Source organism: Tachysurus fulvidraco, chromosome 2 (assembly GCF_022655615.1).
Source record: "Tachysurus fulvidraco isolate hzauxx_2018 chromosome 2, HZAU_PFXX_2.0, whole genome shotgun sequence".
In the NCBI taxonomy this organism is placed as follows: Eukaryota; Metazoa; Chordata; class Actinopteri; order Siluriformes; family Bagridae; genus Tachysurus; species Tachysurus fulvidraco.
This window is the reverse complement of record NC_062519.1, coordinates 30,331,183-30,356,513: the sequence shown is the minus strand read 5'-3', so window position 1 is coordinate 30,356,513 and position 25,331 is coordinate 30,331,183. Positions and strand designations below refer to the sequence as shown.

Below are 25,331 nucleotides of genomic sequence, written 5' to 3'. Positions count from 1 at the left end.
ATTTCTACAAGATCTGCTCTTTCCAAAAAGCTAAACTTGTAGCTTGACTGTTACAAAGCACTGACAATGAAGTCTCTCGATACAAACGTCTCTATACAGAAAACCACAAATTCGCAGCATACAGTTTTTGCTACTAGGAATTTGCAATTACTCAGCCATGCTGCTGCTCACCTTCTTCTCTGAGTGCTGCCTCCTGTTCCTCCCTTTCCAGTGCCTCCAGTGTGAGCATGGCCTCTCTGGTCATCTTCTCCTCCTTCTGCTGCTTCCTCTGGGCCTCCTTCTCCTCCACCTGCTTCTGATAATCAGCCATGTCCAGCTCGATTCCCTCATCGGACAGCAATTTTAGCTCCTCAGGCTTAAGTCTGCGCAACTGCTTTATTTTCTGCTGAGCTCTAAGGGTACCGAGACACACTTTTATTACTGTACAGTTAAAAAGCGCTAGTCTTTCCATTCCCTAAAATAATGGAGATTAATACAAATGCCTAGTTACATATTAAATACTGAGAACCGTAATTATTCACAAACATAACATTTGTAAGAATCTCTCTGACCTGCGGAGCTGTTTTTCCCTAAAGGTCACCCTGTTCTTTCTCCAGTGCTCCAGCTCAGGACTGTTCAGTGTGGTGGGCTTCTGGTGGTCAAGGATGGTGGCGTCTTTGCCCTTCTTCCATAGCTCATAGCGCTCTGGCTGCAAGCAGCGCACAAACACGTCCATGGAGATCTTCACCATGTCCTTCCGGCACGTGCACTACAAACAGAAAAAAAACAGGCATGGAAAAAATACACACACACCCAACAAGTTGTCAACAAGTTGTCTTTAAAATCGAGTGCTAAAACACATCTCGGGCACAAAGGGCAGAGTCTGTTTATCACACTGAGGCACAGAAACAGCTTAGACATACCATGAGCAAGAAAATAAAGATGCATTAATAATACCAAAAATATCCAGTGTCCCTTAGATTATGACTAAAAAGAGACCAAAAGTCTGATGATTTTGGTGTATTTATCATATTACTTATTATCATTATTTACTATTATTATATTAAAATATTTACACAGTATTTGAATATCTTTTGCAATTGTTGCCATTTTATTCTAATGGTTTTAATTTTATAATTGTTATTTTCTAGATAAAAAACAAAATATTCTACACTATAAGCAACCAGAAATAAGATAAATAGGGGGGGAAAAACACAAATAAAAAAACTGATCAGTGTTGATTCTACTTATCAAAATCCATTAATAAGAATATAATATTCATTATAATTTTGCCTGATAAACCTGATAAAATAATTGCCATTAGTGATATTGATTTGCTTGTAAATATCTTTTTTCTGAATTGTATTCAGAAAATACAAGTCAAGTCAACTGAAACTGAAACACTAAGGTGTGAATTAATTGTGGGCAAGGCTTAGTCACTTAAATAGAATGTGAACCAGCCCACTCCTCTGTGTGCTTTAACGCTCTTTATTTGAATATATTGTCTTCTGGTAAGGTAGGTTTCCGACTTTTGTGTACTGTCTGCTTAACTCACTTTGTTCTAGAGTAGTGTGATTTGAATTTTGTTATATTCTATAGCATTGTTGATCTTATAGTGTCGGTCTTTGCTTAGTTGATCTCTCAGCTGATTTATCAGTAGTAGTTTCAGTCTCCCTTAAAGGTGTCAATTGTGAGCAGGACTTACTCATTTAAATCGAATGTTCTAGTGTCTGTAGTGGTTTGTAAGTATCCCTCTAACGCATTGTAAATAAGTGTCTGTTTTATATATTCTACCACACCATATTTTAAATCTCACTCTTGGTTGACTGCAGATATGAGCCTCTTTTACTGTTAGTGCTTTGATAATGTACCTTAAGTATACCAATGTTTAATACACTTTTACGTTACCACAATATGATCAATTATCAGCACACATGATACTAGGTAACTACATGATAAGACTAACTTTTCTTCTGTGTTAATGATAAAATAATGTTATTATATACTTTCCGTTATTCTCGATTGCAACCTGCGTTTATACAAATTACATGGAGCTGCAAGTACACGCTGCGTTCGAATGCCAACGTAGGTTTGCAAAGCCATGAGCATTAACAGTAAAGCAACATCCGCCATTGTTGATGTTGTGTTCGCCGCTGCTGCGCTGACATTGCTGGGAAAGATGAGACGTATACAGTGACGTAAGGCTTGGCTCTGTGGTGGCTCTCTAGCCCATGGAACACAATTAATCCTCTGCAAATGAGCCAAAATGCAGCTGCACTACTTGTTGTCAACTAGCCCAAGTTCTCACGTACCACCCCGCTGTTGCGATGCCTCCACAGGCTTCCGGTAGCTGCGCAAATCAAATTCAAAACACTGATGGTTGCCTACAAAGCCAAAAATGGACCAGCTCCCTCTTACCTCAAAGTCCTCAACACTCCTTGCAATGCACCTCGGACCCTCAGAGCTACCAGCACTGCTCAGACAGTCCCAACATCTCTTAGGGTAATTCAATTCAAGTTTACTTGTATAGCGCTTTTTACAATTGACATTGTCTAAAAGCAGCTTTACAGAACATAAACGTAGAACAAAAGGTTCATATAAAGAATAATATAAAGATTAATAGAATACAAAATTCAAGATTAATATTAGATATACATAGTTCACAATGTGTATGTATTTATCCCCAGTGAGCAAGTCTGAGGTGACTCGGGCAGCAGTGGCAAGGAAAAACTCAGGTGTAAAGGAAGAAACCTTGAGAGGAACCAGACTCAAAGGGGAACCCATCCTCATATGGGGAATACCACAAGACTCTTTTCTGTTCTGGCAACAAAGTGGAGGAATGAACTTCCCCTAGGGGTCCGGACAGCTCACAGAGTCACTGGCTACTTTCAAATGACGGTTGTAGACCTACTTATTCATGAAACACTTCAACTGGCACTTTCTTCCTTGTTTGTTATGTGTGTATTTAAAATAAATAAATAAAAATAGAACAGTGATGATTATATATGCTTCCTCTGTGTTGGGGCATGTGGTAGCCTAGTGGTTAAGGTGTTGGGCTACCAATCGTAAGGTTGTAAGTTTGCGCCCAGGTCCCCCAAGCTGCCACTGTGGGGCCCTGGGGTAAGGCCCTTAACCCTCAACCCTCAATTGCTTAATTGTATTTAAAAAAAAAATGAGAAGTCACTCTGGATAAGGGTCTTTAAAATGCTGTAAATGTAATGGTATCTTAAGTCTTTAGCCTAGTAAACCAGAGTTCATGCATTCAATGGTAGAGACTTAAGCACTTTTTTACGTCACTCTGGATAAGGGCGTCTGTAAAATGCTGTAAATGTAAATGGTAATTTGGTGAATAAAAAAAAAAACACACAGACAGCTAAGCACTCTTTGAGACCATTATTTCCACATCAGTGTTTGAGAAGTGATAAATTAATCAAAAGCTACCAAACAGATACACAACAAAAACAAATAGAACAAATTTTAGTTTAGAACAGCATAAAAATCTAATATACTGTCAATCTGCTTAACATGTCACGCTCCAATTACCAGATGACAATATGATTCATTCTAAAAGAACTTCAATAATTCAAACTAAAACAAGATTGGGGTGGGGGGGAGAGATAGACTGCTTCTGAAATACTCACCACACGGTCATGGTCTTATAATAGGTCAACATCCTAAGTGTATTTATATAAGAAACCGAAAAAAAAATTTAATGTGTATGAAATATGGGGTGGAACAAGATGAGGTGTGCTGAAGCATTACAGCTGCTTTTAAAGATTTTGCAGTTTATTGATGGTCTGTGTATAAGACAGCTTTCCGTGCAGATTTAGCGCCATCCATCAGGACCAACAATGGGAAAGCAACATTCAGGGCTGTTTCATATTCATAACACAAGCCTGCTTATCTATGGTCACCTGGTCACTTCATGCGTTTTCTGTGATCCAATAGCTATCCGACCGTAAAAAGACCAGGTGTAAATGCCCTCCGAAACGTTTGAGACGGATATAAATCCGATCGTTCAACCCAATTCAGGAGGTGGTCTGGGACGCATTTCAGATGAAACTGGACAGGTGTAAATGCATGTGGTTGTTCAAGTCACATACATCAGCGATGTACTCCTCCCAAACGGAAGTACGTCACCCGCAGGTGACTCACGAGGCATGCATCGCGCCAGAAACAAACAGTAAATTCTGTTTTTTGTAGCATAACCATCGTAACAAGTTTTTTCGTCTTCTTTTTGATTGCATTCTGAAAACCACGTACACCAAAGCGAGTTCCATTTCACGGTTCCATTTCAATGAGGTGAAATATATTTGCATTTTGGGCGGGAGTAGAAAGATCAGATTGATACCCAATTCGCCAAGATGCATTTATGTAGCCTAATGTAAATGGAACCGTTCTAACAAATCAGATAGCTATCGGATCAGAGAAAACACATGAAGTGGCCAGGTGTAAAAGGCCCTATAGCAGCAATGGAAGTGAATGCTAAAAGATTTTAGGTCTTTTTGTACTCTCTAATCAACTTTAGGAGGTCATTGTTTTGCACTCTTTAATAAACTCACAAGGTCTATTTAAGAAAGCTTGTTTTCTTAACTTCTGTAAGAGAATTTATACTGTTTTAGTAGCTTAAAAGTGTGTTCTGATCACAGGGCACAAATTTCTCCCTCCTGACAGTGTCACCCATGCAAAAGGTACTCTTTCCTGTTTAAATCCCTGCCTGACTGGACCCTCTGGACAGAGCATCTCTCCTGAAAAGGGTATCTCTCCTGAAAAGGGTATCTCTCCTGACCAGGGTGCCCCTCCTGGCTAGGACTCATATTGACAGTGATTTATTTTGTTAAATCTCTTTACAGTGTCCCATGTTGACAGGGTTCCCTCCTCTTAAGACTCCACCCTGATAGAAACCCATAGAGACATCCTCAAATGCTCAACTTTCATTTTCAATAGTCTTTAGACCGTGGATTTTTCGGAAGCCACTGAAAAGGAAAGTGACCATTTTTCTGAGTCTAGTCACCTCCTACAACCTGAAAATTTCATATCATGTCCATTTTTAAGGCAAAAATCACAAGTCATTTACCAAATGAGTCTACTGTAAAACACCTTTAAAAAATAGTGTTTCTCTGATTTTAAGGCACCCCTACATAACTCCGCATATTCCACACCGACATCAGCGTTCCTCTTGTTACTCTTCCTGCCAAGTGTGCTGGCAACCTTACTGGTGTTTAAAGAAATAAGCCATGTTGGCAGCTTTTTACTGCAGTTTACTGATCATTAGATAATGTCTACACTGACACTTGATACACCAGAATGTAGTAATCTATTACCTAGTAGCGGGTTTGTTGATGTTCTACATCATTTTCAATAGCCAACATACCGAAACAGAACTAAAACTAAAAAGCAGCAAGATAGGGTAAGAGATAATAAATAAATAAATAAATAAATAAATAAATAAATAAATAAATAAATAAATAAAAAAATAAAAAAAATCACAGAAATGTCTATTACATCTAGCCAATATTTTCTTCCCACTATGAGAACCTTGTGTTAAATTACTGGAAGCACTTTATTGTACACTGGAATTCAGCAATACAGACGTGAGCAGCTCTATATACCAGTGTCTGTGCATGGTCTTAATAAGAATAACAATAAGTGCTAGCCACAAAGCAATATCGAATCTACCCCTCCAGCATAGTGCTCACTGGAGTCCTGTATTTTCTGCTGAGCTATTGCCAAAACGAAAGAGGGAGAAATAGGGGGAAGGAGGCTTATGAAGCAATTAGGAACTCCCACCATCAACATGCAAGAACTACCCCCATTAGAGAGACAGGAAGTGTATAAAAATGGGTGGTGCAGAGGCATTTAAAGATGCAACTTGTTTAATGACAGTCTGTGGATAAGGACATTTTTGTGCAGATTTAGCAATCAGCATCAAGAACAGCAGGATGTTTTAGGCCGTCTGGTGCATTTTCTTAACACAGACTTGCTTATCTAAAGAAGCCATGAAAGTTTCTCATAAAAGTGTCCTTAGTAATGCCTACAACATTTAGGACTAATCACTGGGAGATGTGTGGATGGTGTTTATTATTAGTCCAAACAGGAGCTCGCAAACACAGATACTCAGATCAAGCAAAGTTCAAGCCAAATGAACACTAAATGACTTTCCAAAACTGCAATTGATGTAGCACTGCACACACTACTTGAGAGATATTGTGGATAACACACCAGACACTGCACCTGATCTCTGGTCGATTCTGCACTATTTTTAATTATTACAAGCCACAGAACACTAAAACTGTCTGTTCTGCAAAGAGAACTAGAGGTATAGTGTAAAGAAATGCAGCTATTTTTGTGTGTCTTGCTGGCCATAACTGTATGACTTGCTAAACATTTTCTTATTATTCTTCCTTTTATTATTACCATGCTTACATTTTAAAAGAACTGAAAACGCCACTTCTGCTACTGGTTTATCAAAGAGACTTTAAAATATCAGGCCATCACCTATAGCTTGCAGACTCGCCAAAAATCAGGTCACTAAGCAAGTCATACTATAGAAATGGTTGCCATGTGCAGATAAGGCTATCTGGAATTGTTTTTTTTTTTTGTGTGTCAGCCATTACAGGGCTAAAAGTGTGTAGCATGCATTTGGCCCAAGTTACCGGTGTTACTGTGGTAAATATAAACACACTGATAGTCCTATGAACTGTTCAACTTTGAACCTTAGCACACAGTAGCCTCTAATTTGCCTTAGACATTATTACAGAAACTGATCACCCAGTGTGTGCATGACCTTCACTTTGACTCTCTTTACATCTTTACAAAAAGCTGCTTTCCTTCGTATAGAGCAGAAATCGCTTATGGTGGTATTTTCTGTCATTTCCTGTATGTGTGGATGTGCATGTGGCCCTGCAGCCTGACTCTAAAAAGGCCAAACTAATGAGCTCCTCCATTAAGTGCACACAGAGGAAAATCCTGCAAACTGAAATAATGACCGTCTTTCCTTGTCCTGCTCTCTTTAAAAATAAAAGCTGTGTAGCACTATGAGAGAAATAAAAGGAGGAAAGAGATGGATAGATCGCTCTCTGAAAAAGTGCTACAAACTTATTTCTACTCTTCATTCAGATACTGCACATATTATTTTTCCATTCATTCACATACTTGACAATCTACCTATCCAACAATCTGTTTGTCCATCTACTCTTATATCCATCTATCTACCGTTCATCTATCCACCCTCCCATCCAGTCAGCTATTATATTCATCCATTCATCATTCCATACCTCTATTTAGAGCTACTAAAATATATACATCTAAAATAAAGGCTAATCCAACCATTCTTCCATCTAACATCCATATATCAGTCCACCTATTCACCAGTCTCAAATCATCCTCATATCTATTTCACATTTCACCCTTTTATCCATCCATACTTCTATCCAATGATCATGAAACTACATATTCCCCCTACAATCCACCCACCAGTCTGTCTGTCTGTCTAAATATCTATCTACAATCGATCCTTTCCCCATCTATCTAGCCGCTTCCCATTTATTTATTCCTTCATATTTCAACAAACCTGTCAATCTACCCATCTCAATCTACTCATCCATCTATTACCCAACTATTCATCTACCCATCCAACTATCAATCAATCAACACATCCATCCATCATTCCAATAATGAAGCAAATTGCCTAATCATCTAGAAATTTTTCATCAATCTATTCATCCCTTCATCCACTCGTCCTAAGCAGTGCTATAAAAGACATTTTAAAAAATCAGTCCAATGAAGAGTAAAATCATGGTATAAATCAAAAGATGTGGAATTCAAGCACGCAAACATGCCAGCAGCACTGATTATGTATTCGGTCTTATAGAATCTGAAAGTGCTAAAAGTTATATCAAAATTAAAATCATCAAAGCATCTCTGGTAAACAAAATCCCCAAGTAAAGAAAAAATACTGTGGACTCAATTTTTTTTTCCATTCCTGCTTAGACATGTTTGTGTACACCATAAAGTGTTTCCACTTATTAGGAAATTGAAGCTGCCTACCTGCGTGGCCATTTTTCCATAGTCGATCCAGCGCAGCGTAGCGAAGTTTGTTGACTCGGCACAGTTGAAGCCGTGGTTAAACCCTGCGTGGTAGCCGTATGGGAACGTGATCATGAACTCGCCCGCTTCCTGTGTGATCTGAACAAGACACGCAAGATGACATTTAACAAACCTGCAGCTATTAAGCCATTTCAATCAAGCAAGTGTGTGTTGTGAAAGAGAGAGGGTAGTTGTGCACCTGAAGATATTAAATATTATGCTACTTAAAATATTACCTTATATTTTCGGTAAGTCCGAATTAGTAACATTCTAACACAAAACAGCTCCCAGCTGGTAAAAGACCTCTGAAAAGTGGCTCTTACATAACTGCCAATTCCAACTAATTCTACAAATTTCTGCCCCAGTGAACTGAAAGTCATATTATTTGAAATGAAATCAAATCAACAACAGTTCAGCCACAAAGGGGTCGAAATACAGAGTGCTATACATCAATCACTACATAGTTCCAGACTGCCTTGTTAAGCAACATGAGCGCAAGATCTGTGCGTGAGAGCTTTGTGAAATGAGACATACGGGTAGGATCACTATTCCCAATGCCAAGCGTTGGCTGGATAACTGGGTTTGGCTGATGCCTACAGAAAACCTGAGTGAAACAGTGAAGTTTGGCAGAGGAGAGATAATTGTCTAAGTATAATCTTCGTTTAAGGTTTTTGGAGCACTGAGCCCTGACCACAACCCTGCTTTGGTAGGGTTGGCTGTCTTATTCATCATTAGTGCCTGATCTCAAAAATGCTCCCACAAATACCACCGACTCCATATTAATTCCCATATGGAGTTTGTGGTATATTTCCCCCAATCCCCATGTACATTTCTTACATGTATAGTTCCTCAAGTCTGAGAAAAAGCAATTTCTTGATTTCCAGATATATGATTGTGTCTTTATCCAAAAGTCGAAGGGAAAGTACAGAAAGATCTGAAGCAATAATTTCAGGGGCACTTTTAGAAATGAAGTAATTCTGGGTTCAGGGAGGAGGAACCACTTTAAGGATTTAGTGAATGGTGCGTTTGATAAAAGCAGCAATCTGGTGCAAATTAAGTTGAAAAGGCACTTTTGGACACGAAACTGGTTTTCAATGACGTGACCCCAGACAAATCACTGGGACAAACATGTGCACACATGACCGGTGAAGCGAGATCTTCATTCCTCCTCGATCCATCCAGCACAAGAACTCTGCTTTCATCTTCTTGTTCTGACTTCTCTCACTCCATCTATCTCTCTCTCATTATGTCTCCTATATCCAGTTTCTCTCCTCCAAACGTTTTATCCATCCCTTGCTTCCTTTTTTCTTCTCCATCATCCCTTCACCATCTCCATTGATTGCTTACTTGCTCCAAGTGCACCACCTTTCGGTATCCGTCAATCTAAATCCAAATTCCTCTGTCCTTCTCCTCCACTCCATCCAACATTTATTACACCATCTTCCGTTCCTGTCCATCCTTCTGCTTCCAGCTCTTTTCTCTCATTTCCTCTACCCACATCTCACCTTTCTCTCCTCCCTTTCCTACATTCATTCCTCATATCCAGATTACTCCCACTCTTTCTATCCCTCCTTCACCCTCTATTCCTTGATATGCTCATCCCGCACATCTTTCTTGCGCTTTCCTACATGTTGTCTGCTCACATCTTGCTGTATTCTCAGTCTTGACTTCCTTATTGTTCACTCACCCACCTTTTCTACTCATTTATCACACCATACTTCTGTTTCACCTTCACTTCCATTATTGATCACTGCCATTTTTCTTCCTCCTTTTCACCTCCTCCTTCTCTCCCTCTTACTTTCTCACTTGAGAATCTCACTTAAATACAGTATCTCTACCATCATTTCTTGCTTTTCACTTTCTCCTTCTCCCTCTTCTTCTTTTGATTCCAATCCATACTTCAATAACTCCTCCTCTAATTGCCTAATGGCTCAAGTGCCACACTAAGCCTGGAGAGTAAGCCAGCCTTGGCAAATGAGGGCATTTCGCTCTGTTTTTTTTTTTCCTAAAGTCGTGGATGGGAGACCATCAGAAAGGCCACAGCTCAGCACCTTCCATTAGAAATGAAGTTAGATGGATTAGTTGTGACGTCAGCCATTTTTCAATCCTTGGTGCTCACATAGTTCAGCAAGCAGCTTCAATCTATCATCAATAAAATCGAAGCCATCTGATCAAAATTAGCTACACGTCATTGGAGAGCATCATGCTTCACTGAAGTTTGATTACCAAGATGTGTTTGATGGCCAAAATGTGGGCTGGAGATGCAAGACTAATGTCAACTCACATTTTTAATGACCTGTAGGCTCACTTGCATATTTTTTGCAGATCATATACAAACCTGAAGATCTACAAATACAGATCATATAAAATATTTTCATATTCATGCTAATGCATTCTCAAACATTTACAAGAAGTCACCAAATGGCATCACATGTGCATATTCATCAAATCTGTTGTGATCTTTTGCATATTGAAATGTGTTATATGAGAGTAGATGATCATATGAGAGTAGATGATTTTCTGAAGTTTTATTGGAATATAAAATAGTAACTTATAAATTATTATTGCGTCTAGAACTAAGAAGACAAACCAAGAACGCGACATCTCTGCTCTCTCCTCATCCATGCACACTCGCGCACATTCGCTAAACTGAGAACAGCTGAGTGTAACAATCAAAATTACCAGTAAATTTACAAGATAAATTTCATCTCATTAAAAAATGACATACTAATCCACAGCTGAGAGACACTGTACATACTCGATCAAAAGGGATGCTGTACTTCTTCAGAATGGAGGGAGATATAAGCGTCATCTTGTGACGAAGAAATGCATCACATCCCTGAGAGCTGCCAGGGAAAAAGCCTGCAAAGAAGTTTACAAAAATGATTTCATTAAAAAAAAAGAAAAAGAAAGAATTATAAAAAAATTAATTAAAGAAAAATGAAATTTCACATTTAAGACAATATACTTAAATCAAGACAAAAACAAAATAAGTTTTGTTTTAAGTTAAGATGATAAATATATTTGACATTTTCAACATAAACATGTTTTAGGGAAGATAGGGTACACCACCACATGTATAGATGGTCGAAACGTTGCACCATTAAATTTATTGGAGCAGATTTTTCACTGTGCGGGCTTCCTCTGTTGTTTTTTCGTCGATTATTTGTTGCCCAGAACCTGTACCCTAACATTTTGGGGTTTTTTGGATGTGCAGTCCTCCTCACAAGCTTTTGATCTTACACCACCACATGTAAACATAACCTCTGGCAGGTCTGGACTGTGTGGACATTCCTGTACATTTCTGCCACTTTCCCCAAACATACATCTGCTGAGTTCATCTACATGTGACATTCTGCCAAATGCCTTTATCCAGAGTGACGTACATTTAGCTCATTTATACACCTGAGTAGTTGATGGTTAAGGGCCTTACTCAATTACCCAGCAGTGGCAGCACTGGGATTTGAACTCATGCCCATTGTTCCCAGAACTAGCTCTAGTTCCAAATCAGTATTCCAACCACAATATTAATAAACAAACAAGCATAAGGGTGATTTTAAGACCAAGTTGAGGAAACACTGGCATGAGACTTATAGGATTACACCAAACCTAAACCAAGTTATTTTTGTCCAGGTAATCATTCAAAAACACACATTTTATGTGCTTTTTTTTTTTTTAGCCATGAACAGCTCCAAACGATTCTTCTTTGTATTTTAAAACATTTAACTCAGCATATAACATTACTATTATAGCAATGGCTTGTTACTGTTGTAACTAGAGAAGCGATTTAAGACCAAGCTGAGACTTCAATGATTGTTGTAAGCAGAATATTCTTTAATCCCAGATAAAAGTTTAGTACCATGTGCCATCACAGTGTCATGTAAAATTACATCAAGATTATATTGTAGTCATGTCATAAGAAAAAAATAAAAATAAAATAAACACATGATCAGTTATTGCACTAATGCACTATTGCGCTTTAAACTTAAAGATGCCTCCCAAGTTCCACCTGTACGGAACATTAAGACATGCAAGACATTTCAATCCAACATGTTTCTAATGATGTTTGTGCAAACGTTTTTTTTATCTCCAGACTTCCTCAAAATAGATCCTCTAGATAAGGAGAAAGCTCGCCTGAGTAGAACATCGCGCCACATTAAAATGCAGCTGACGTGCCAGAACTTCCCCTGAGGGACATTAACCTGAAGCTTGGTTTAGTCTTCAAAGCGGGATATTAAGCAAAGTAAAAGAGGAGCAAAGCAGACAAATGTGTGGCCCAGACTGGCTAATGTGGGAAAGGTTAGAACCAAGGAGAGCGTCATGCTATAACAGGGAGGACATTTTTAGTGAGATACAGTGGCCTTTGTAATGTGTTGATAAAACTGTGTTTTTATTCAACTTTACTTCTTGCATGACCGATTTCAATTTCAAAATCTAAAATCAGCTAAAAATGTTGGATGACGTCTCCATATAGCTTTGATGGTGCTGGTACAATACACCATTAATCAGCCATTACTGCACACCAAATAAATGCTTTTTTAATTCGATTTAATTTTTTTAATTGCATTGTTTTATTCCTTTTATTTATGCAACTTTAACAAATAAGATTGTTCTTGTTATAGATTAGATTAGATTCAACTTTATTGTCATTGTGCAAGGTGCATGTACAGAGCCAATGAAATGCACTTAGTTACAGCATTACAGTCATTTTCTCACCAGCTTCCCTTTTTAATATTCCTGTGACCAAGTTGCAGCTTTAGCTGCTGACACTGGAGATTCCTTCCCTCAATCCTATATAATGCTATTCTCACAAAAAGACAAGTTACAGTAACCTACTGGAAAAAAAAAAAAAAAAAAATCACATTAATATAAACCTGTTCTCCCTGTGCTTCTGGGTTTTCTCTGGCGACTTCACTTCCCTCCACCAGTCCTAAGACATCAGCCTTGTGGCCTGAACGCTATCTCTAATCTGTCCATATTGTGTGAATGAGTATGTGTGTCCTGTGAAGGATTGGCACCCCACCCAGAGTGTCCACTCCCTTGTGCCCAGAGATCACTCGTATAGACTCCAGGCTCCCCGGATAAGCAGTTCAGTAAATAGATGGACAAATGGATGGATAATGTTATGCAGTTGGAATAAAATCCAAAGCATCTTTTCCATTTTTCTCCCCAACACATTTCAGCAGGAGTTAAACACTCTGCCCTTTCAGTTTAGAGAGAGAAAAAGAAGACATGTAGTGATATATTTACTTTCTGCAGTCGAGTTGATTCAGAATCATATCGCCTCTTTGCTGCAACTGAATCATACTAGAATTCACTCGGAAGCAAAGCGACGATCTCACTCAGATGCACTCGGAGCATGATTGCCTAAAGAACCGCACTGAGGGCGAGAAAAACGCACCAGGGTTTCATTCGAGCGAACTGAAAGCTGCATATGTGAAAGCTCTCTTAAAGCAGGAGAAAATGAGCAGCCATTCCTGAAAATGTACAAACACTCCAGTGACAGTGTGTGAACGTATGCGCAAGGTGCATGAGAAGTTTCTATAATTAGTCATTACAGCCTTGCTACCCAGACACGGTGACTTTCTTGTGTTAAATGATTTTAGACAGATTTTTAAAAGCAAACTCGTTCTGTGCACTTTCCATCAAATTACTGTGGATCTGCACTCTGCCTGTGTGGTTCGTTTACTCCTGGCTGCTTTTCTTTGCGCTGTCAGATCACGGTGACATACAACACAAACTAATCTTCATCGACCAGCAGAGCGAGAAAGAGAGACTAGGAGACTTTCAGAGAGAAGGAGGAAAGGAGGGAGGGTGAGATACAGCTTCTCTCTCTGCTCTTATAAAAACTTTCTTTTGGGTCTGTGTGTGTCAGCAGTGATGAATGGATACACATCACTACACTGATGATCTCATTCAGGTCATGCGGTTGCTGTAATTGTTTCAGAGAGGTCAGGGCTTCATCCAAGTCAGACTCCACACTCTTGTGCGACTTCTCTGCATATCACTCATGAAAACGAAGGAGCGATACAAAGCAACAGGTGAGTGATGCAGCAAAAGGCTGGATTCAAAATTACCTGTGATTGTGTGATCTTCCCAGTATCTACTGCCGATACACTCAGCTTACAACTGAGCTCAGCTTGGAACACAATAAAATCTTATTTGTTCAGTAAAATGGTTACTGGGAAGTATAAAAGTTGCTCTGTTTTCAGCTCTCACTTTCACTACACGCCACTCAATTTATAATCAGCTTTTCTCCCTGAACACATTTCTTTGGATTGTAAATGTTTAATACTAAACCTTTCGCCACATTGCTGCTGCACTCTCTATTCTCAACAAAAACTGTTGATGAATTCTTTATAACAGAGTTTCTGACTGTTGCTCTGGCTGCAAGGCAGCTCACATGTTTATATTAACCTGCTCGTTCCGGTACGTATATTGTTTATAAGGTAACCTTTGACTCACAGAGACCTGTACCAGACATGCTGCATAATCTAAAGCTAATAAACAGACAAGCAGTTATTTAATAAAGGATTATAAAAGTTTATGGATAAAGTTATTTAAGATAACTTTAGAAACTTACAAGTTCTGTTGTACTTTGCATTGGTTTTTAGTCTTTTTAATATCGCCGTGAAGTTCAGCAGATGTCCACTGATAATCAGTCAGTTCCTAGTTATATCTGACTGCCATCCAGTTTGTCCTGAACAGACTTTTCTGACCCTACCTGTAAAAATAAAACCATGTCTTCTTCCCTCTAATTAATGTATCTCCCCCTCACCATTTCACATTATTTTTCCCCTCAAAAGCTACAACTACGGTTTACACAACACACAGGGTTTCTGTGACTTGACAAAGCTTGTGATGTGATTAGTTACTGATCGGCTGTCTGTTGCCAAGCATCTAACTAAAATTCGAACAGCACGTCATTTTGATGCAGGTTAACACTGCAAAAACATTTCCTATCATTTCCATTTCGTAACCCCGGGTAAAAAGTGGTGCTTGAAAATTGCATGAAGCGTTTCTCTAGCGGGGTTGAAAGCACTGTTTAGAACGGTGATAACTCAGGGTTAGGTACAGTGTGTGAAAAGCTATTTTGAGCCTGAGTCTTATATGAAAGTCTCGGTCAGAGGACTGTCAATCAAATATTTCTGTTCTCAAGCTTCTCTGCCAGCAACCACAAACCCCCATTCCTTTAAAAGATACCTGGATTTTTAATAAACAAAGAAATTAGGTATTAAACTATAACTTTTTATACACACTACACACACTAACGTCCCAGGGGTAATACCCTGTGAAATCATTTACCATCTAACCAAACGGTGTGGTAGATTTGGTGAGATTCTTCTATTAGAGACTAAATGAATACCGTCATATATTTCAAAAGAAGACACTGTACATCTTTCTAAGACACTTCGTACTGCTATGGTGTGTAGAATAGTCTTGAGGGGGCTGTCTGCAAGACTGAGAGCATCCGATATTCTCTTATTCATGCTCTCAATGTGGTCTCTGTATGATGATACTGTACATTTCACACCGTTCTCAGACTAATAGAAATTATTTTTTATTACAATACCTACAATGCAAGACAGTAAAAAAAGGCCCACTGATCAAAAAAAAAAAAGTCATTTGTTCAAGTCTCACTCATGATATGAAATATATCGATCTTAGAGCTGAACTGACCCTTAAAAACATCTTAATGATTAGACTTAAGATACAATACAATTGTGATGATCAATTTGTATAATATTATCATCAGTACATTATACACAGAATTTTGCCAGGTAACAGAATTATTGGATAGGCTTTTAGGTGCACAGACAACATGCTTCCCCAGGTCAAGACCCAAGCACCAGTCAGGCCGTTATTGTGTGTCTTGAATGTGATTCTATACCACAGACTTGATTTTTTTAGCACAGCAAGTGTTTCCTAAACATGATTAGGTCTCGCTCAGAGTTAAGCACATGCACTATTTTCTCTTAACACAACAAGAGAATGAGTGATGCATTACCTTTTGCCAGTCTTTCTAGTCGCTTGCCATGTTCAGGGGGAATGGCGTACCTGCAGAGAGAGAGAGAGAGAGAGAGAGAGAGAGAGAGAGAGAGAGAGAGAGAGGCATCAACTGACAAGATCAACAGTAAAATGCCTGAGGTGAGCACGGCATGTCTGCTTCATCACCATTACATCCTTTTCTCCAGTTTGACTAAAAAACAAAACCACCCACTGACACTCAAGTCTGAGGCACACACCTAGACTTGACATGTTGGTTTTCCAAGAAGCCTTGTTTGCTATAAATCTAAGAAGAATACTTCAAACTTTTTCTTCTTTTACCGTCTCTCTTTTTTTTCCCTTTAAATCAAATCCACTTCTCGTTCTCACCCTCTGACCTTGACTGATCTCTTTCTAGAAAAGTCAGCAAACTGTGCAGGAGTAAATCAACTTCCTGTACTTTAAAGGACACTCATTTGCTTCTGAAAATACTCTCTTCTGATTGGCTGACAAGATGGATTTTTCATATAAGAAAATAAAGGCATGGATGCTGTTGAATGTAAAATTTAATTTAACAATTAAATAAAAATAAAATTAAATGCAGTGCCTGTGATTCAGTTCTATCTATCAACTAGCCAGTCATCATTTCAGAGAAAAATAAGGAAAATAAAGCAAAATATACATAACTGAAGGTCTGTGGCCAAACGACCATCACGTGATTCTTTTCAGAACTGCTGCTAAAAAGTTGGAACTAACATCAAGCTTGCATTTGTGCTGAATTCAGCTCAGTGAAGACAGAGACAGATAAAAGCAGCCATTTTCATACAACTAAAAAAAAATCATGATGTGAAAACGAAAAACAACATAATTATAAAACAAATGGATGGTCTAGTACTGTGAACAATTAGTATGTTCGGGGGGGGGGGATAAATAAATAAATAATAAAAAAATTTTTAAAAGAGAGAAATATTTTACTTGCTGGTGCATAACACAATCTGCTACTATAATTTCTGCCATCATATTTATTAGCACAATTATTTTCCAGACTTTGGAGTGGACTCTCTTCTTAAGAGAAGCTTTCGTTGCTGATGATCACACTCGCTCTGGATACAGCTGAGTGACGCACAGGGAATGAAGTGCAGATCGGGGGTGAGCTGGGGATGGGGGGGGTGTGTGTGAAGAGAATGAGGCTGAAGAATTTGTGCAGTTACACACTGCCCTCTAGTGCACGAGTGACAGAATGCAGACATGCTGCAGGTCATGTACTAGTTAGAAATGCTCAGGATGACAAATCTACCGATATGAAAGCGTTACTGGGATTCTAATATAATTTGGGATACAATTACACACATTTGTGGCCATTCAGGGTTTGAGTAGTAAGCATGTGTATAAAGAATTAGAAAGAGAAAAAAATCTCAATTTGCAAAAAACATTTTCAGTATGCACATTGCACGTATTGCAAAAATAAAACTTAGTTGGAACGAGTTTTAAGAAAAGAAAACTATAATAAAAGGTTGTGTAAGAAAAATACATCAAGCTGCATAAAGAATCAGTTTATACTGAATGCATCTTGGAATCCTGAACAGGAACAGAAATTGATTTATGAGCTCCATGCAGATTGCCAGCTCTAATGTATAATGCATGTATCATGCAATAACTCAAAGGCTTTATAGTGAATAGAACCAGACATTAAGAGCAGCTGTGCGTACGTTCTCATTTTCTACACAGCAGCTCTTACAGTGTGTGTGTGTGTGTGTGTGTGTGTGTGTGTGTGTGTGTGTGTGCGTGTGTGTTTATTTAACCCATCAGTCTGAAGAGTTGTGATGAGGTGGTTTTTCATAACCTCATCACCTTTACATCACTGTATTCATCTGCACCCATGAACCTGTATAAAAAAAACAGCTAATGCCTTCTAGATGCGTTTTAAATCTTCCATTGACATAATTAGGCCTTAACCTTAACCTGAGTAGTGAACTGTCCACTAGTGGCTATTTTCCGCATGACTACTAGACAAACATCCTAGCAGGATCAAACAGATCAGATCTGCCCATCCCAAACAGATCAGATCTGCCCATCCCAAACAGATCAGATCTGCCCATCCTTGCTGTTATATGTAATCTTCCTCAAAAGAAATATTTCTTTTATTTATACTTGCTGAACAGCATCAACTATTATTAATGGCACCCCATGATGGGGAATCAGGGCACTTTAGTACTAAGAGTGCATGCAAAAGTGAAATACATTTATATAAATAAAGAAATAAATAATTTCATACAAACACTATTTTTTAACTGTTTTTGTTCATTTAAAACAATATGCGGACACTGATAAAGGGAATTAGAGGATATATAAAAACCCTACACTGTAATGCAATTATATGAAGTGATCATTGGGATATTTCACTATTAATATTTTGCCTTTCGTGATACTTAGTGCTTTGGGTCTAATTCCACAGTCTTATAAGCTCAAAGTTCACCTTTAACTGTAGACATGTGGGGCTTCCATTCGAGAGGACACCGCGTATAAAGCAACTTTCGTATAAAGGCAGTTATTTTGCTCCCGGTCCCATAAAGAGGAGCTGTATACGTATGTGTTCATTTCTATAAAAGACGAAAATGTGATACAATATCAAATCTTTTATGATCATTTCCTAAACCATAAGCAAAAGATTCCACATTATTAGCAAAGTTTCATTATCGACACGTATAAAGCAGTAAAAGTCTCCAAGAGTCGCTCGTGAGAAGGTCACTGCATTCTGCTATTATACGTCATCATCTTCTGGGGTAAACAAAAAAAATACAACCACAGGCCTTCAGTAAGTCAAACACAACATTATTTCCCCCACTCGGTCACTCTACCACACACAAAACCAGACCGAGCAATTATTTTCAGCACTGTTTGTGTGTGTGTGTGTGTGTGTGTGTGTGTGTGTGTGTGTGTGTGTGTGTGCACGCGCACGTGCACATAGGCTACTGCAATTGTGAAATCTTGAAGAATCTGAAGGTAGACGTTGATTGGGAGAATATGACCTTGATGAATGCAGTGTTGGTGAGGAATGAAGTTAATTTCACAGTGGCTGAACAGAAGGGCTCGACAAACAAGAGCCACACACAGCTTAACGTCCTGTAATTACTCGACAAGTGAAAGCGATTAAATTTCAGAGACGAGAACGAGCGCTTGCACTGCACTGAGCTGAGAGGAAACACCACCATGAAAGGAAATTTACTCTGTGACAGAGAGCAGAACTGAGTGCTGGTGCTGCAGAGCATGCTGGGACAGAAAGAGAAGCTAAAAAAATAAAGTCCCACCTTCTTTATTATGACAGAATTGTTCTTTTTAATCTCCTTCAGTATGACAGGCCACACCTCCTCCACTGTAACTGGCAGACACAGAGGCCACACCTCCTCCACTGTAACTGGCAGACACAGAGGCCACACCTCCTCCACTGTAACTGGCAGACACAGAGGCCACACCTCCTCCACTGTAACTGGCAGACACAGAGGCCACACCTCCTCCACTGTAACTGGCAAACACAGAGGCCACACCTCCTCCACTGTAACTGGCAAACACAGAGGCCACACCTCCTCCACACCTTCACTGAGGCTTCTCTTTTACATTTGCACTTAAACAGGAAACAAACAGAAACCATGCGCACTCGTGCACAAAAACACACACACTTAGTTTCTCACACACCTCCTCTATCTCTCCCTTTCGCACACACACTCTCTCTCTAACACACCCTGTCTCTGTCTGTCTCGCTTACACACTCACTGTGTCTCACACACTCTCTCTCTCTCTGTCGCTCTCTAACACACACTCTCTCTCTCTCTGTCGCTCTCTAACACACACTCTCTCTCTCTCTGTCGCTCTCACACACACACTCACTGTGTCGCTCTCTCACACACACTCACTGTGTCGCTCTCTCACACACACTCACTGTGTCGCTCTCTCACACACACTCACTGTGTCGCTCTCTCACACACACTCACTGTGTCGCTCTCTCACACACACTCACTGTGTCGCTCTCTCACACACACTCACTGTGTCGCTCTCTCACACACACTCACTGTGTCGCTCTCTCACACACACTCACTGTGTCGCTCTCTCACACACACTCACTGTGTCGCTCTCTCACACACACTCACTGTGTCGCTCTCTCACACACACTCACTGTGTCGCTCTCTCACACACACTCACTGTGTCGCTCTCTCACACACACTCACTGTGTCGCTCTCTCACACACACTCACTGTGTCGCTCTCTCACACACACTCACTGTGTCGCTCTCTCACACACACTCACTGTGTCGCTCTCTCACACACTCACTGTGTCGCTCTCTCACACACTCACTGTGTCGCTCTCTCTCACACACTCACTGTGTCGCTCTCTCTCACACACTCACTGTGTCGCTCTCTCTCACACACTCACTGTGTCGCTCTCTCACACACTCACTGTGTCGCTCTCTCACACACACTCACTGTGTCGCTCTCTCACACACACTCACTGTGTCGCTCTCTCACACACACTCACTGTGTCGCTCTCTCACACACACTCACTGTGTCGCTCTCTCACACACACTCACTGTGTCGCTCTCTCACACACACTCACTGTGTCGCTCTCACACACACACTCACTGTGTCGCTCTCTCACACACACTCACTGTGTCGCTCTCTCACACACACTCACTGTGTCGCTCTCACACACACACTCACTGTGTCGCTCTCACACACACACTCACTGTGTCGCTCTCACACACACACTCACTGTGTCGCTCTCACACACACACACTCACTGTGTCGCTCTCACACACACACACTCACTGTGTCGCTCTCACACACACACTCACTGTGTCGCTCTCTCACACACACTCACTGTGTCGCTCTCACACACACACACTCACTGTGTCGCTCTCACACACACACTCACTGTGTCGCTCTCTCACACACACTCACTGTGTCGCTCTCTCACACACTCACTGTGTCGCTCTCTCACACACTCACTGTGTCGCTCTCTCACACACTCACTGTGTCGCTCTCTCACACACTCACTGTGTCGCTCTCTCACACACTCACTGTGTCGCTCTCTCACACACTCACTGTGTCGCTCTCTCACACACTCACTGTGTCGCTCTCTCACACACTCACTGTGTCGCTCTCTCACACACTCACTGTGTCGCTCTCTCACACACTCACTGTGTCGCTCTCTCACACACTCACTGTGTCGCTCTCTCACACACTCACTGTGTCGCTCTCTCACACACTCACTGTGTCGCTCTCTCACACACTCACTGTGTCGCTCTCTCACACACTCACTGTGTCGCTCTCTCACACACTCACTGTGTCGCTCTCTCACACACTCACTGTGTCGCTCTCTCACACACTCACTGTGTCGCTCTCTCACACACTCACTGTGTCGCTCTCTCACACACTCACTGTGTCGCTCTCTCACACACACACACACACTCTGTCCATCTCTCTGTCTCACACACACACACAATCACTCTCCGTCCGTCTCTCTCACACACACACTCACGCTCCCGTCTGTCTCTCTCACACACACATACACTCACTCTCCTGTCACTCACTCGGTCTCTCACACACTCACTCAGTCTCAGTCTGTCTCTCACAATCTCTGCCTCAAACAATATAGTTTAAATTCATACAAATGTCTTTAGACATTCTTCTGCGGCTGAATGTTAAGTTACTTTATAGTGGGTGTATTGTGCACTTCTGTTACATTGTATAGACAGTATAAATATCGCTTATGTAAAATTGCTCCTTTTTATCTTAAATGAAATGTAACATTTTAACCATGTGAATGTAACATTTTAACCATTTTCCATTACTCGAGTTTAGAATCATTTGCACACCATTTTTCCTGCAATCCCAGAGGACGATTTAAAACCTCGATGTGAAATGTGCTCCAAGAGTTTAATGAAGAGATTTTAACACGCTGATGTAAAAGTTTAATTAAGATGTTGTGTGCATCGGTGCACAGTTGTGATGCGTAAAGCATCGATTCTTTTTCCTCCTCTCATTTAACCAGCAAGATCTGATCGATCACTTCTCAGCCCATCTAACGTTCTGAACATTACACAACTGTGATAGACTTTTATTTACAAAGTCACCAGATACTTTCTCAGACTACGTTAACTGCACAGTACAGAGATTGAAGCAGTGCACCACCACCACCACCTAGTGACTACAGACAAATTCTTATAGCCAGAGAGTCATCTGCTAGAAATTAATATAAATCAGTATCGCTGGTGTTATTTCTCAACACCAATGTTTCTCGGAATATTTTTCTTCATTGAAATTTAGTTTGGGAAATAAATGGCTTTTTAATTTCTGAATCATAAAGCAAACAAGGTGCATTTTTGCCTCTCTAAAAGAAAATAAATCTAAATTTTCTATGAACAGAGGTTTCAATTTATAAACAAAAATAATGTTTAACACAAAAAGTATATATAAAATATATACATATATAAAATTCAGAGCCTGGTTTTTATCTCAGTCCTTCAGGTTAATCTACAGATGGATGTATGGATGATGGAGTATTTTGTGTTACATTTTATTTTCGTCTTTGTTGAGCAACACTGAACATCTGCCTTAATTTCAGAGAAACTTTCAGAGGAACTGAAAGCTCTTTTTCTAGTCTGATGCTAAAGAATAAAAAATACCTGCTTTCAGTACATTTTACAGTATTTACATTACTATTGGTAGTATACACAGACATGTATTGATCAGTCTGATTTGTCAGAAGGTGTTGATTAATGTTCTACACTAGCAGCTCCAACAGTGTTCCTGATTGTTCTAATAGTTTCTAAACTATCCTTTATTGACAATAACTGCATCTAGGTTCCTGACAGTAAAAAGTATTTGATTTGATGCTGAAAAAGTAAGGGCCTTTTTACACCTGGTCACTTCATGTGTTTTCCCTGATCCGATAGCTATCTGATTTGTTAAAACTGTTCCATTTACATTAGGCTACATAAATGAGTCTTAGCGAATCGGATATCAATCTGATCTTTCTACTCCCGCCCAACATGCAAATATATTTTACATCATTTCCGGGGTAATTGAAATGGAACACGTTTTGCAGCAATTACTGTTTGCTGCATTTTCGCTGACGGCAGCAGTGCATTTTAAGACCCAACGAGACACCTAGGTGAAAGATCGGAGCCAGCACTGGTGGGAAAACATTTTTTTTTTCTGGTGCGATGCACGACTCGTGAGTCACCTGCGGGTGATGTACTTCCGTTTGGGAGGAGTACATTGCTGATGTATGTGGCTTGAACACCCACATGCATTAACACCTGTCCAGTTTCATCTGAAATGCGTCCCAGACCACCTCCTGAAGTGGTTTGAGCGATCGGATTTATATCCGTCTCGAAACCGTTTCAGAGGGCATTTACACCTGGTCTTTTACGAACGGATAGCTATCCGATCACAGAAAAGCATGAAGTGACCAGGTGTAAAAAGCCCCTTAGAGCTGATTATTTCTTTTTTGTTTCAGAAGTGCAAATGACTCACAGATTAATTCTAGCTCATGCTATAAAGTTGTTTTATCATCAAGCTTCTGATTTTATAGATTATCAAATAGCGCTGACTAACCAGGACTTGGGCTGGCCAAAGTGCAGGTAGTTGATGCTGTAGAGGTCCATGTCCTCTGTGTGCCAGGCAAACGTGGTCTTCCACATTCCAAAGTAGAGGTAGGGGGTGTTAACGCCCTCAATCACGATCCCACACTCCTGTTCCACCATGTCCAGCAGCGTGTTCAGATGACCAATGTTCCACTCCGATATGTCCTATCAGGACACACACACAGGCACACAGACACACACACCCTAAGCATTTCCATGTTGAATTATGTGTACTCTACAACACTAGATGGCATCATTACGCAGTCACTTGGTGTCGCCTGAGTGAGCAGTTTATATTTAATTACTGTTTATTTAAACGCCTGTGACAACACATTAATTATAAACTGATAGGAGCAATGCTGTTTTATGAAGCAATTAAAATACCTGTAATAATTCCTGCCTATATTAGAAACCCCGATAATTTGCCACAATAATGCTTACCATAATTAACCAATTACCTGATTGTGCTCTTAATTATAAACAAACAGAATACGTTAATAAGAGCAATGGTTCAGTGGGTCTAAACTCAGAAAGAAGGAAGGAAATGATGGAAGGCGGGGCAGAAAGAAGAGAAGAGAAGAGAAGAGAAGAGAAGAGAAGAGAAGAGAAGAGAAGAGAAGAGAAGAGAAGAGAAGAGAAGAGAAGAGAAGAGAAGAGAAGAAAGAAAGAAAGAAAGAAAGAAAGAAAGAAACTCACAGGATCATATAGTGAGCCGCTGATATCTGCACCATAGATCGGTGACACGAATGTCAGATTCTTCCAGTACTTTCTCTCCAGATCATCAAAGTCTTTATGCTGAGGAGTGCAGTACCTGCAGAGGTCAGAAATACAGATCAGAAATCACAATGGCTTGTTTAAAACATTACAGTAAAAGCAAAATAACATTTTTTTATTTGAAAATAATCACATCTAGGCTTTTTCAGCAGAGAGCGCTGTTAGCAGAAATTCAGGTAGAATGACAGGAAACTGCAGTAGATGAATCTGCATCATCCACCAGTACTGTTAACAAACAAATTTAACTAAGTTAATTCACAGCCCTTCATATTGTGGCACTTTTAACAACACAGTGGAATAAAAAAAAACTATTAAACTTTAAACTGTGGTTACAATTTTACCTCAAACAGGTGAGTGGCTTTTGTTCTTTCATTAACAATGGTTTGAGGTTTAGTCTTTTTGTTTACTTCCCAACCATTATTTTATTGTGAAACCAAGAAGAACCAAGTTTTTTCAACATTTCCTCCTTCTCATGATAATCTACAGCTAAAATGCTAAGCCATGGCTAAACTGCTAAGCAAAATGGGCACTAGGTAACTTATAGTCAGAGTTAAAGGAAACCGATGGAAAGAAGAAAACAGCACACTGTTAAATCCATTTTTACACAGGCACCAAAAAAGCACTGCAGTTTTGCTCCTTCAGAACTGACTTAAATGAAAGATTTTAATGGAAAATGAAGCACCTTTTGCAAACCTTTAAAATTTGTTCCACAGACACTCACTAAGGCAGAGGTCATATGAGAACTCCATCATTTGCCAACCAAATCACAGGCAAACTATTCAGGCCATATTTATGTACACAGCAGCGTCAGTTCCTTTAAACAATCATATAGCAGCTCGCTTTAATGTCTTTAAGGGTCAGGA

The 25,331-nt window shown here is 39.8% G+C and overlaps 1 protein-coding gene across 4 annotated transcripts in view; it reads right to left on the bottom strand.

Moving 5' to 3' along the window:
- The window catches only part of kdm4b (lysine (K)-specific demethylase 4B), a 41,545-nt gene that overhangs the window by 12,524 nt on the left and 3,690 nt on the right, over positions 1 to 25,331 (bottom strand). For all 4 annotated transcript variants that reach the window (XM_047808903.1, XM_047808912.1, XM_047808902.1 and 1 more), the window contains exons 4-10: positions 24,391 to 24,505; positions 23,666 to 23,859; positions 16,076 to 16,125; positions 10,826 to 10,929; positions 8,029 to 8,166; positions 552 to 748; positions 172 to 392 (exon numbers count right to left, since the gene is read on the bottom strand). In XM_047808903.1, the coding sequence (XP_047664859.1) occupies positions 172 to 392; positions 552 to 748; positions 8,029 to 8,166; positions 10,826 to 10,929; positions 16,076 to 16,125; positions 23,666 to 23,859; positions 24,391 to 24,505 (1,019 nt within the window). The remainder of the gene's footprint in view (positions 1 to 171; positions 393 to 551; positions 749 to 8,028; positions 8,167 to 10,825; positions 10,930 to 16,075; positions 16,126 to 23,665; positions 23,860 to 24,390; positions 24,506 to 25,331) is intronic.